The sequence below is a fragment of the Muntiacus reevesi genome, chromosome 9 (assembly GCF_963930625.1).
Source record: "Muntiacus reevesi chromosome 9, mMunRee1.1, whole genome shotgun sequence".
In the NCBI taxonomy this organism is placed as follows: Eukaryota; Metazoa; Chordata; class Mammalia; order Artiodactyla; family Cervidae; genus Muntiacus; species Muntiacus reevesi.
The window spans coordinates 82172170-82185214 of NC_089257.1; the positions used below are offsets into that span (position 1 = coordinate 82172170).

Genomic DNA, 13045 nt, shown 5'->3' on the forward strand with positions numbered 1-13045 from the left:
AAAACTAAGCCTGATTTTATCTTGCAGCTGTAAAATTACAATATTCTAGCGGCAAGATGGAAAGCTTTTATATGGCTCAATTTTCAAATGATGCTTGAACTGACTACATTAAATCAGTATAATTAAAGATATCTTAAAATTTAATGTCTGATGTGTAGTTAAATTTTAGAATATGAAGTTTAAATATTTAAGATCTCGCCATGTGTACTTGTTTTCACATTATTCACAAGTGAAGTAATTTGGGAAAATTTAATTATAAAGGAGAAAAAGACTATATGACATGCGTGAAGTATTTTTTATTTCATTTATAGAAGCAAAAGGGAACAAAAAACCATTTATTTAAGTAAGTGGAATAAGGGACATATCTTTTTTCAACATTGTTTGCATAAATTATACAGAATTTAATGTATTTGTATTTTTAATTTCAGATTCAAAATGCTAATGATGTATTAATTGCACCACTTGAGAAATTTCGCAAAGAACAAATAGGTGCAGCAAAAGTAAGTATTACATTTTATTATTCTTCATATATTCTCTTGATAATTAAAGATAATGGATGTAATTTCAGATGTTAACATTTTTGAAATTAGAGTGACCTTTTAAAAATTCTGTACGTCATTTAAAATTTTTGCACAGAGCCTATTACAAAGACTGGAATTCTTTTAAACAGAAGAAAGATATTATTCTCCTACTGAATAGACAAAAAGTCAGTATAAGTGAGTTTCTTCCATCCCAACAATGGTAGGACATTAGTAGTTTTAAAGAGGGTAAAATCATTGCAAAAATATGGTAAGTATCCCTAATACCTATATAAAATAAAAATTAGGTATGTATGTTGAAAATTGAGGCAGTAATTATAAAATTGCTTTTATTTTTTTGTATTTTTTATTCTTCATAAAAATATGTGTTTGTGGATAACTTTAGATATCTTTGTCATGCCTCTGCATTAATGTTTAATTCCTTATGGATCAATTAAAATTTCTATGAGCCTAGTAATTTCTGAAATTTACTGGCAACTTCTTTCCTAGTTCCATGTTTAACTACATTCTCAACATCATGTAAGGACTTAAAATTTGAGTTTCTAAAACAGAATTCATCACCTGTCATACTCCCCCCATCCTTTCTCTGTTTTGGTTTTCCAATCAATGACAAACCCTTTTCTCCTTTGAGCAGTGTTTTCATTCTCCTGCAGAAATATTTCTCCTTCTATCCTTCTCCCTTCTGTCTGAAATTTTTCCCCTCCTTGAAATATTTCCTACTGGTTGAAGTCTTGCTAGCTCTCCATGGCTTGTTTCATATCTCTGCACCAGAAAGAAGCCTTCCTTTACATGGGTCTTTCCTTATACGTCTGTTCCCTTCCAGAATTGATTTTTTTCTTAGAGGATCAAGTAATCTCTATGTTTATTTCCTGTGAAAAGCTATCACAGTCTGCCTTGAATTAGAGTTTTATGTGCACTTACCCACCAATTATGAGCCGTTATCAAGTGAAGAACGAAACCAGAACCATTGTGTGTTCATTAATTCAGCAAACGTCTGTCAGTATCTCTGTGGCCCGCTTAGGGCGTTTGATGAGATTAAGGGGTGCAACTGTAAACGGGACAGAGGAGCTCCCTGTTCTGGTGTCAGTTATTATCTTCTGTGTGTTTACAAATGCACTGAGAATTGTGGAGCAGAAGTGCATGGTGCTTTGTGAGAACATAATTAATGGAACTGACCTTGTCCAGAGAACCACGCAATGCCTTCTGGAGGAAGTATTGGTTAAACTGAGAACTGAATGATAGGAAAGAAACAGCTGGGAATGGGGATACAGGCAGGGGAAGGGAGGGCCCTTTGTCACATTCCCGAAGAGGGAACAGGGTGGATGTGAATGAAGGCCTTGAAGAAGAGAGTGGCATTTTAGAGTAAAACATTTTAATGCGTTTGGAACATAGAGGACCGTGGGGATGGAGGACATGTGCACACCTTTATTAGTGGTTCACAGTGTTTACTCCTTATTCTGTTTTACTTATTCACTGATCATATAAAGAAATGTAGGTAGAGGAGCGATTATACTTGCACTTTAAAATGTCACTCTAGTGGAACTGGAGAACGGGGGACTGTTTGAGTGAAACCAGTTTGGGAGTTAATTGTTAGTGGCTGTGGGTTCAGAAGGGGATGGCGCCATGGAGACAACAGAGTATATTTCAGACATAAAACAAAAAGAGTAGGAAATGGGCTACAGACTGAAAACGGAGCAATAGGGCTTTTCAGGGATAACTCCCAGGGTTCCGTGTTTTTTCCAGAGGCTTACTGGCTTAGGCAGCATTTACATTTGAATGGCAGAAATGGTGAGTTTGGCCTTGAGTCAGTGACTGAACTCAGGGTTTCACCACGCCATCCAAGTGGACAGTGACTTAGCAGTTGTGCGTTCGGATCTGAATTAGAAATGTGTTTGAGATTTGTCCTCCAGATGGTAATTTAAATCATGGGAGTAGGTTAGAGCCCTTAGGGAAAGAAGAGAGTGAGAAGAGCACCTAAATTCTTGATGATCTGAGAACTCTCAACATTTGATGTTTGGAAAGAAACAAAGACAGATAGGGAGCTGAGAAGGAAGAAGATAGGAGGAAGAAAATACGAGAATGTGGTGGCTTAGAGCAAGCAAGAGTCTTTTCAAGAGTAAAATAGCTGATCTCCCTTGAGATCCAGACTGCAGGGGTTTTCACTGAGTTATTAAATCTGTGACCTGATTAAATCCTCACAGGCAACCTGGGAGGGGAATACAGGTGTTAGTTACGTCTGCTTTACAGTGAGGAAAACGGTGAAGTCACCTGCATGTGCCAGACCCCAGAGCTGAGAAGTCAGACTCTGTGTATGAAATCAAGCCATTTTCCTTCAGGGTCTTGGTTTACAATATTTCACTTCATCAGTGGGCTTCCCTGGTGGCTCAGACGGCAAAGCGTCTTCCTGCAATGCGGGAGACCTGGGTTCGATCCCTGGGTTGGGAAGATCCCCTAGAGAAGGAAATGGCAACCCACTCCAGTATTCTTGTCTGGAAAATTCCATGGATGGAGGAGCCTGGTGGGCTACAGTCAATGTGGTCACAAAGAGTCAGACATGACTGAGTGACTTCACTTTCATTTCATCAGTGATGTTTTTATAATATTAAAAAGCTTTGTGAAGAATTCTTTTTCTAGCACAGAATATTCCACGTTTGGAGCTCATATAAAATAGTAAATTTCACATTTGTATAAATTCTTATTTGTTTACATTTGCTACAGGGGTAGTAGCATGAGCGAATACACTTATTTTATTTTTATTTTGAAGTATCTCAGTTGCTGAACAGATCAGCTGGGAACACACAATAGCATTCTACAATCTTGTCTACTCATTGGGAGGTTAACCTTACGATTGAATAAATTCAGATGAAATCTTGAGCAAAAATGTGATTGCAGTGGGCCTCCTGGTGGTGTTGATTCTGTGTATTTTATTTGCCTGATAGCTCTTAGTACTATATTGTTTCTCAGCTTCTAAGTAATCCTTGTTTAGTAAAGTGAATAGAAAGCAGGAATTCTCTTCTGCAATATTTGTTTATGTCATTGTCTTTTTTTCTGGTATTACAGAAGCATCTTGGTAGGAATAAAAATCTTGAAGATGTTGATTTCTATCTATCGCTTTACTTCCTGTTCTACTTAGTTATTTTCTTACTTGGTAAATAAAGTGAATTCTACAAATGACACTCAGTCATTCTCACAGTCTTTGCAGTAGAGGTTTTGCACAAGTGAGTGCAGGCGTATGAGGGAGCTAGAGGAGAGTTCCGTTACAGCAGGACACACTCAGCTTGGTGCTGGTGGAAGACACTGCGTCCACGTGGCCCTTCCTCACAGGCAGATGGTCCTGTTCAGATGAAGTGGATAGAGTCCATGGACCACAAACATTCCCTTCGTGAAGTGTGTTTTTATGGAGCTTTGAGACACCTGATCCTTTGCTGTGGAAAGTGAGGCCCTGAGTGACTTACAGTTGTGGGGAAAAAACAAACCGCTGCATCTGTGAGAGACATTAGAAGGGATTAATGGTGAGAGTGTTAACTGAAGCACAGGGGAGATGGGGCCTGCTTTGTGAGCAGCTAAAGACTAGAATTATCTGGAAACACCTGCCAGGTGTGTATTTATTTTAAAGGTTCTTATTCTGAGGGTGTACGCAGAATGGAATTGTACTGCAGGGCTGACCTGTTACACATGTCGAAGTATAGCGGTGAATGTTTGGTTCCTTTAACGTGCCGTCTGATATACTGCTGACTTAAATTCTAGAACTGAGTGGAGAGTAGGTATTCAGAATGATTAATGCCAGCTAGAATTGACACGATATGAATGTACCTAGGGCAGCATTATTGTAGAACATGATGAGATATAACTTTTTTGTCACATTTTTTGTATACATTGACAGATATATTTCATTGCATTGGAAGTGTTCTCCTTGCCCCTGGAGAGAATGAATTGTAAGTCATATCTGCACACATGTTCCTGCATAAACTGACTCCAGAATATTGGTAGAACTTCATACCTGAGTTTCTAATTAAAGACACATGTACTAGAGAGAAATCTCTGTCTGACTCATTTTCCACGTATAAACAGACTGAGCAGTTAGTTGGGGGCAGAGTAAGGATCAGAACTCAGTTCCTCAGACCATCAATCTTTTGATTCCTCTGTGCTGCTCTTTAGAATACTGTTTTGTGAATTTTTCTTTTTTGTCTACCATTAGCAAATAAATGTTTCAGTGTGAAACATTTTAATGATAAAAATGTTGCAAATAAGTCCAAACATGACTGCTTTGAAGCAAGCCTAACTAATGTATCTTCCTTGATTTAAAAATTCCCCAGCATACAGTAGGCAGTTAACATGGGCTGGTTTTATTAGATAAGAGAGACATGAGAAATACTACCCGTTAAAGTTAAAAGGTACATTTTCATTTTATGGGGAATGTTTTTAAAACTGGTTTTCATTTTCACTTAGACTTTACTGGAAATCATGTGAACATTCTTCCATGGTTTTAAAACAAAAATAAATGATATAATGTTAGTCATGGAAAAACAGAACTTGATTTTCTTTACATTAATTTCATATTGAAAATTGTAGTAGAACTGGATAATACTTGTCCCTTTGTTTTGTCCATAGAGGAATTTGGTTCTGCCTCTGTACATTTGTTAATTACATGACAAGGCATGTTAATAATAATTTTAGCATATGGTGCCTAAAATATATCTGTGGATAACTGTCACAGTTAATTCCTATACAACTTTAAGATTTCCTTCATGTGAAAAATGATTGCATCCTAATTTCATGTCTCAAATATGCAAATGGTTTAGGGAATCTAGAAGAATCACAGATGCTTTCAAATTTAAAAGAATTTGTCACTAAACTGAGTTATTCATCCAATTTAAAGCGTAATAAATACTTGAACTCATGTTGAGAACAATCCAAAAGCAAATCCCCTAGTGGTCCAGTGGTTATGACTCTGCTTTCCTACTGCAGGGGGCACTGGACTTCCATGGAATTCTCTTTTGGATTGTTCTCATTATGAATCCAAGTATTAGATTAGATGAATAACTCAACTAGGTGATGAACTTATGGTTACCAAAGGGGAAAGCCGGAGGGGCGGTGGGCCGATTGGGAGATTGGGATTGACACATGCACATTACTCCTCTGATGGCGCAGATGGTAAAGAATCCACTTGCAATGCTGGAGGCTTGGTTTCCATCCTTGGGTTGGGAAGATCCCCTGGAGGAGGGCATGGCAACCCACTCCAGTATATTGCCTGGAGAATTCCATGGACAGAGGAGCCTGGCGGACTGCAGTCCATTGGGGTCGCACAGAGTCTGACATGACTCTGTGACTAAGCATAGTACATGTGTAGAACAGGTAACTAATAAGAACCTACTGTATAGTATAGGAAACTATTCAGTACTCTGTAATGACCTATGTGGGAAAAGAAGCCTAAAAAGAATGGATATATAGTGAATCACTTTTCTGTACAACAGAAACTAACACAAATTGTAAACCAACTATGCTCCAATAAAGATTGGAGCATTCTAAAAACTAAGATCATGGCATCTGGTCCCATCACTTCACGGCAAATAGATGGGGAAACAATGGAAACAGTGAGAGACTTTATTATCTTGGTCTCCAAAATCACTGCGGATGGTGACTGCAGCCATGAAATTAAACACCATGAAATTAAGATGCTTGCTGCTTGGAAGAAAAACTATGACCAACCTAGACAGCATATTAAAAAGCAGAGACATTACTTTGCCGACATACATACATCTAGTCAAATCTATGGTTTTTCCTGTAGTCATGTATAGATGTGAGACTTGGACCATAAAGATGACTGAATACTGAAGAATTGATGCTTTTAAACTGTGGTGTTGGAGAAGACTTGAGAGTCCCTTGCATTGCAAGATCAAACCAATCAATCTTAAAGGAAATCAGTCCTGAATATTTATTGGAAGGACTGATGCTGAAGCTGAAGCTCCAGTACTTTGACCACCTGATGCAAGGAGCCAACTCATTGGAAAAGACCCTGATGCTGGGAAAGATTGAAGACAGGAAGAAAAGGGGATGACAGAGGATGAGATGGTTGCATGGCATCACCGACTGAATGGACATGAGTTTGAGCAAGCTCCAGGAGATGGTGAAGGACAGGAAAACCTGAAGTGCTGCAGTCCATGGGGTCACAAAAAGTCAGACACTTCTGAAGTAACTGAGCTTGTGCTCAATGGACTTAGATCACCTTACTTTCCTCCTGTTTTGAACAGGTCCTAGAGAGAATGGTCAGGATTTGCATGTTTGCTATTGGCCACTGAGCTGAGTCCCTCTCTTAGACAGATACTCTCTGGCAGTGACTGTATTGGGGACTGAGTTTCTGGGCAAACTAGGAACCATTTGATAGTTGATTTGAAATTACTTGCAATTCCCTTTACTGTACCTTCTATCAGTGGATTCTATTATGTTATATAGAGTTACAGAATTACTGATTTTGTTATTTGGTCATGTTTTTAAGCAATAATAGCTACTCTTTGTCATAGTTAACCAAGTACTGCCTGCCCTGAGCATGTTGCATGTAGCGGTGGTGGTAGTGCTGGTGCTTTCGTCGTTAAGTTGGGCCCAACTCTTGTGACCCAGTGGACTGTAGCCTGCCAGGCTTCTCTGTCAGTGGCATTTCCTGGGCAAGAATACTGGACTGGGTTGCCATTTAATTCTCTAGCGGATCTTCCCCAACTGGGAATCAAACGCACGTTCCCTACATTACAGGCAGTCTTCTGCATTGCTGGCAGATTGTTTACCGCTGAGCCACCAGGTGAAACTCAATTTAATCCTCACAACCAACAGATAAGAAAACTGCTAAAACTCATAGATAAAGAAAATGAGGTGCTGAGAGGTTAAGCAAATGGACAGAGGCGTACGCAAAAGGCGTAGAGTTAGATTTTAGCCGGAGATGAGATCAAGCCTGCAGAGTACTTCAGTAGCACCACCACATGTTTGATGCTCAAGAGATACAAATTCCTTTTCTCTATACTGGGAAAAGGAAACATTGTCTGGTTAGCTTATTTAGAGAGCAAGATTACTATCTTTTTAATTGTTTAATAGCCAGTTATGTAGAATCATACATATTTGAGATCAAACCCTGGCATTTAATACTTAAAGGAAATGTGAACTTGGATAATTACTTTCTAAAGCCTTGGTTTCAACCTCAGAAAAATAGTACAATGTTAATTGTTCATATTTTATAATTAGTAGTAATACTTTCTGTTGGCACTAATCAAAGTATCACAGTAAAAATACTGTTCATGTAGGTTAATTTGTCTTACTTTGTTTTATGGACAGAGACAAATGCAAGTTCATTGCTAAATATTTACATAGAGTGATTCATAGGGCTACCAAGCAAGAGGCTCTTAGATGTACATTACTTGTAATTAATAGCACTGTACAACCTCTGAAGCACTGTTGCTTATCACTGATAACAGTCTTACAGAGTTGGAACTATCATCATTCTTCAGATGGCTGAGACGCAGAAGGATCGAGTGGTGTCACCAGTAACCCCAAGGTGCATGTGTGCTCTGCCTGGGGCTCAGATCCTGGGCTTCTGTTCCCTGACTCGGGGGTTTGACACCTGCCTCCATCATGGGAATGTAAACCTCTTTTTCTTTTTTTTTAATATATAATTTATTGTATATTTTCACCATCCTTTACAGCGTTTTGTAAGGTGACTATCAGCCCTGATTGACTCCATTTCCACCACTAGGGAAACAAACCAGACCACATTCCTTGGAGACAATGAATCAGTAGTCATTTTTGCACAGGTGGTACTATTCGGTGTCTGTGTACTTTGAAAATTCTAATTGTATCGTGTTTTTATGTATATTTCAGAATCTGACAGTCATTAGGAAAGCTGAGCTTCACATAGAATTCTGGAATTCTTCACATAGAATTCACATAGAATTCTGGGTAGGAATGTAACCCAAAAACCATTTTTTGTTGAACAAGTCAAATTTACATATATTACATCTTTATGTATTAGGAGCTTCCCAAGCGGCGCTAGAGGTAAAGAGTACTCCTGCCAATGCAGTAGACCCAAGACACATGGGTTTGATCCTTGGGCTGGGAAGATCCCCTGGAGGAGGACATGGCAACCCACTCCAGTATTCTTACCTGGAAAATTCCTTGGACATAGGAGCCTGGTGGGCTGCAGTCCATGGAGTCACAAAGAGTTGGACACAACTGAGCCACACATATACTGGAACATTATGTATTGAATGTCTGTGTGTGTTTACATAAATATATAGATTATGGTAAACTTCACTAAGTGGCTGCTGTTTGCTCAGAGAAGAGGATATGCTCTTGTAATTTAATGATAATAAGTTGTAGTTGAGATTATCACCATTTTCCCTCCTAATTATTCTTATGTTGATGCTGAAGACTGATACTTAAGAAATATTTTAAGATTCCCTACAATATATATTTTTACAAAAGATCCTTATGCTAAATTTTTAGGTCAAATGTATAATTTTTAAAAATTTTCACACAGTTCGCAAATACCATACATAAATAAGAACTGATAAGATACAGTGGAACCTCGCTAAGGAGCATCATTGTTAAAATCAGTGCCCAGAGATCTGGAGAGTGAAATCTGCTGTACAGTTCAGATTCTTTTCATTCTTCAATGGTCAGTCTTCTTCAGTGAGAATCAAACCTATTTCCTTATAATGAAATCTCCATAGCAAATCCAGTTACTTAGGGTTAACCTGATGGAGGGAGAAACTCGAAATAATGAAAATTTTCAAGGTCTCTTGCTTCTACATAGGACATCTGTAAGTAGTTCAGAAGTTCCATCTCCACAGAGCAAATTGCCCTAGTCAACTTTGTACCTTCTCTAGATAACAGGGTGGTTCTGAGACTTGGTGTTTTTATTTGTAGATGCATTCTTTCCTGTACCCTTTGTACTGGCTACTCTGCTGCAGAAGAGTTTCATACATGAGAGTTTATTCCTCAAATTCATTTCAGCATACATGTGTTGGTTCAGCATTACTGTGCATGTTGCTATTTTTACTTCTACCTTATTTGTTCAGGTCACTGCCTTCCCAGTGGTCCTTGAGATGCTTGGAAAGCTATCTGGGATTTACTTTTTTATTTTTTTTTTCACATTTAAGTGGTTGGAAATGCTATGAAATATTTAGGGAATTGGATACTAAAAACTCAAAGAAGAAGACAGTAAAACTGGAAGCGTTTTATATTATGTTTGCATTTTTGAATTCAAAGCAATTGTAGATACAAACAGAAGTCTGTTTCAAGCATCAGGAATAGGTTGGTGTCTAGTAAGCACCATCTGATGTTAACTATGGATCTCTGATAAAATGACTATCATCAGTGACCTAAGCTATCCTGTATTTTACTTTATAATGTAATTGTTGCTTGTTTGTTGGGGGGAAAAAATAGAAATATCAGAGTTTATTACCCAGGTGAGTTAAGAAAGAAAATGAAAGATGAAGGATTTTCTAAATCATTTTATAGAATACTAATTTTTATACATTACACATTATAACCTATTCTTTGGGGGTTTTGCAAATGAGTTATGCCAGTGTTTCAATTTTAATGGTTCTGTATTGGTCTGTTCCTGTCGACATCATCTATATTTTATGTGTATCAAATTAGAATTAAAACTTTATGATATACATTGAAGTATTTAGAAACCTTCTAAAGACTATGAAGGGCTTTCCTGGTGGCTCAGTGGTAAAGGATCTGCCTGCCAATTCAGGAGACACAGGTTTGATCCATGAATCTGGAAGATCCCCTAGAGAAGGAAATGGCCACCCAGTCCAGTATTCTTGCCCGAGGAATCCCATGGACAGAGGAGCCTGGTGGGCCACAGTTCCTGGGGTCACAAAAGAATCTGACATGACTTAGCAACTAAACAACAACAAAGACTATGAATCAGTGTGTTAAATATTTAGAAAACTTATACAGATTTAAAAAGAATCACAGGCTACTTCCTCTAAAAAATTAATTAAAACCTTTTGCTACATTGGAAATACAGAACATTTTCATGTTTAGTTCAGTAAAAAAAAATAAATAAATAAAAGTCACTGACTACCAAATGTGAAAACTGCCAGGAGGCATCTGAGTTTGTTCAACATCCCTGTTAAGTTTTGGTTCTTCTTTTTTTATTTATTTATTTTTTTAGTTTTTTTTTTTTTTTTTTTTTTTCTTTATTTTTATTAGTTGGAGGCTAATTACAATATTGTAGTGGATTTTGTCATACCTTGACATGAATCATGTTGGTTTAACTTACCAACTCTTGTTTTCTATAAACAGCTTCAGTTTGTCTGCATTCTTGTTAAAAACATTAGCAGTGGAAATTAAACATGAAGCCCCTGATTACCTCATTTTAAAAGTATCAATACTGACTGGTAAAATGATTTACCTTTTCACTGTTCATGTCACATTGTTTCTTACAGCCAAAATTAAGTCTCAGTGTCTCTTTAATTAGAGCTCTTTGAGTCCATGCTTGCCTGGTAGACTTTAGGATTTGGTGATGAAACTTATGTTTCAGTTACTTCGTTCCAAAGTCATGAGTTTTTTGGCATCTAGAGTTTATCATCTAACATATTGACAGGTTCTCTACTACCTCATTCTCCTTTCCAAACTCTGAGTCATTAGAAATCTGATGAGCATGCCATCAGTCATCTTGCCTGAAGTTATTGACACAAAAGCATTGAACTGCAGTATTGATCTGCTTTATACTAACTAATCATGGTGTTCAGTTTGTGGACTCAAAAACAAAACATGGTGCTTACCTTCATGCAGCTAACAGAATAGCAGAGGAAGCCCCAGGAACACAGATAATTAAGATGGAATGGGATTAGTGGTATATCTGAAATATACCTGCAGTCTTATATATGCACAGTGGAAGAAACAATTTATTCTTCCTAACAGGGGAAGGGAGTCTGGCATAGCCTTTTGTGAAATTTTGATATTCCACAGGTGCAATTTAAAGGCTGGCAAATAGCATCCTTGACAAAAGAAAAGTGATAGTGACATAAAAGTTTCCAGTGTGGCTTAAAAGCTTGATATATTTTAGTGTGATTAGAGCTGTTGCTTTTAGCATTTTTTTTTTGACAACAACAAAAAACCATGAACTGTATTAAGAAGTACACTTAATATCACAATTCATTGAGTATATGTGCACAGACTAACTGAGGCAGAAGAAAGGACAAGTGAACTGGAAGGTAGAATGATAGCAATAGCTGCTGTGGAATGAAAAAAAAATGAGGACAGTCTTAGAGACTTCTGGGACAGTATTAAATGCACCAATACTCAAATTATCGGGATCCCAGAAGAAGAAGAGGAGAAAGAGATAGGGTATGGGAAAAATATTTGACGAGACTACAGTCAAAAACTTTCCTAGCTTGGGAGAAGAAATAGCCACCCAAGTCCAGGAAGTGCAGAGTCCCATACAGGACAAATGCAGGGAGCAACATGCCAAGACCCATATTAATACAATTAACAAAAACTGAATGCAGAGAAAAAGTATTAAATGCAGCAAAGGAAAAGTAACAAATAACGTGCAAGGGAATCCCCATAAGGTTTTCAGCTGATCTTTCAGCAGAAACTCTGCAAGCCAGAAGGGAGTGGCATGATATATTTAAAGTGATGAAAGGAAAAGGCCTGCAACCAAGATTACTCTACCCAGCAAGGATCTCATTCAGAGTCAATGAGAAACCAAAAGCTTTACAGACAAGCAAAAGCTAAGAGAATTCAGCACCACCAAATCAGCCTTACAATAAGTGCTAAAGGAAAGAAAGAAAAGGAATCCAAATTGGCAAAGAAGTAAAACTGTTATTGTTTGCAGATGACATTATACTTTATATAGAAAATTGTAAATATGCTAGCAGAAAACTGCTAGAGCTCATCAATGAATTTGGAAAAGTTGCAACATACAAAATTAAGGCACAGAGATCTCTTGCATGTTTTTTTTTTTTTTTCTCTTCTGTTCCTATATGCTAACAGCAAAAGATCAGAAAGAGGGATTAAGGAAACAATCTCATTTACCATTGCATCAAAAAGAGTAAAATACCTAGGGATAAGTCTACCTAAGGAGGCAAAAGACCTTACTCAGAGAACTGTAAGATACTGATGAAAGAAATAAAAAAAAACACAAAGAGATGGAGAAAGATAACACACTCTTGTAATAGAAGAATCAATATAGTGAAAATGACTCTACTACCAAAGTCATCTACAGATTCAGTGCGATTTCTATCAAATTACAAATGGCATTTTTCAAAAAACTAGAACAAAACTTTTTACATATTATATGGAAACACAAAAGACTACAAATAGTGAAAGCAATTTTGAGACAGAACAGAACTGGAAGAATCAGGCTCCCTGACTTCAGACTATACTAGAAAGTTCAAAGATAAACCTATGCACCTTAATAAAGGAGTCAAGAATATACTATGGAAAAAATAATATTGAATAGTTGCTTCAATAAGTGATGCTGGGAAAACTAAGCAGCT

The 13045-nt window shown here is 37.4% G+C and overlaps 1 protein-coding gene across 2 annotated transcripts in view; it reads left to right on the top strand.

Moving 5' to 3' along the window:
• The window catches only part of ARHGAP42 (Rho GTPase activating protein 42), a 321353-nt gene that overhangs the window by 180835 nt on the left and 127473 nt on the right, over positions 1-13045 (top strand). For both annotated transcript variants that reach the window (XM_065946301.1, XM_065946302.1), the window contains exon 4: positions 429-500. In XM_065946301.1, coding sequence (XP_065802373.1) covers positions 429-500 — 72 coding nt within the window. The remainder of the gene's footprint in view (positions 1-428; positions 501-13045) is intronic.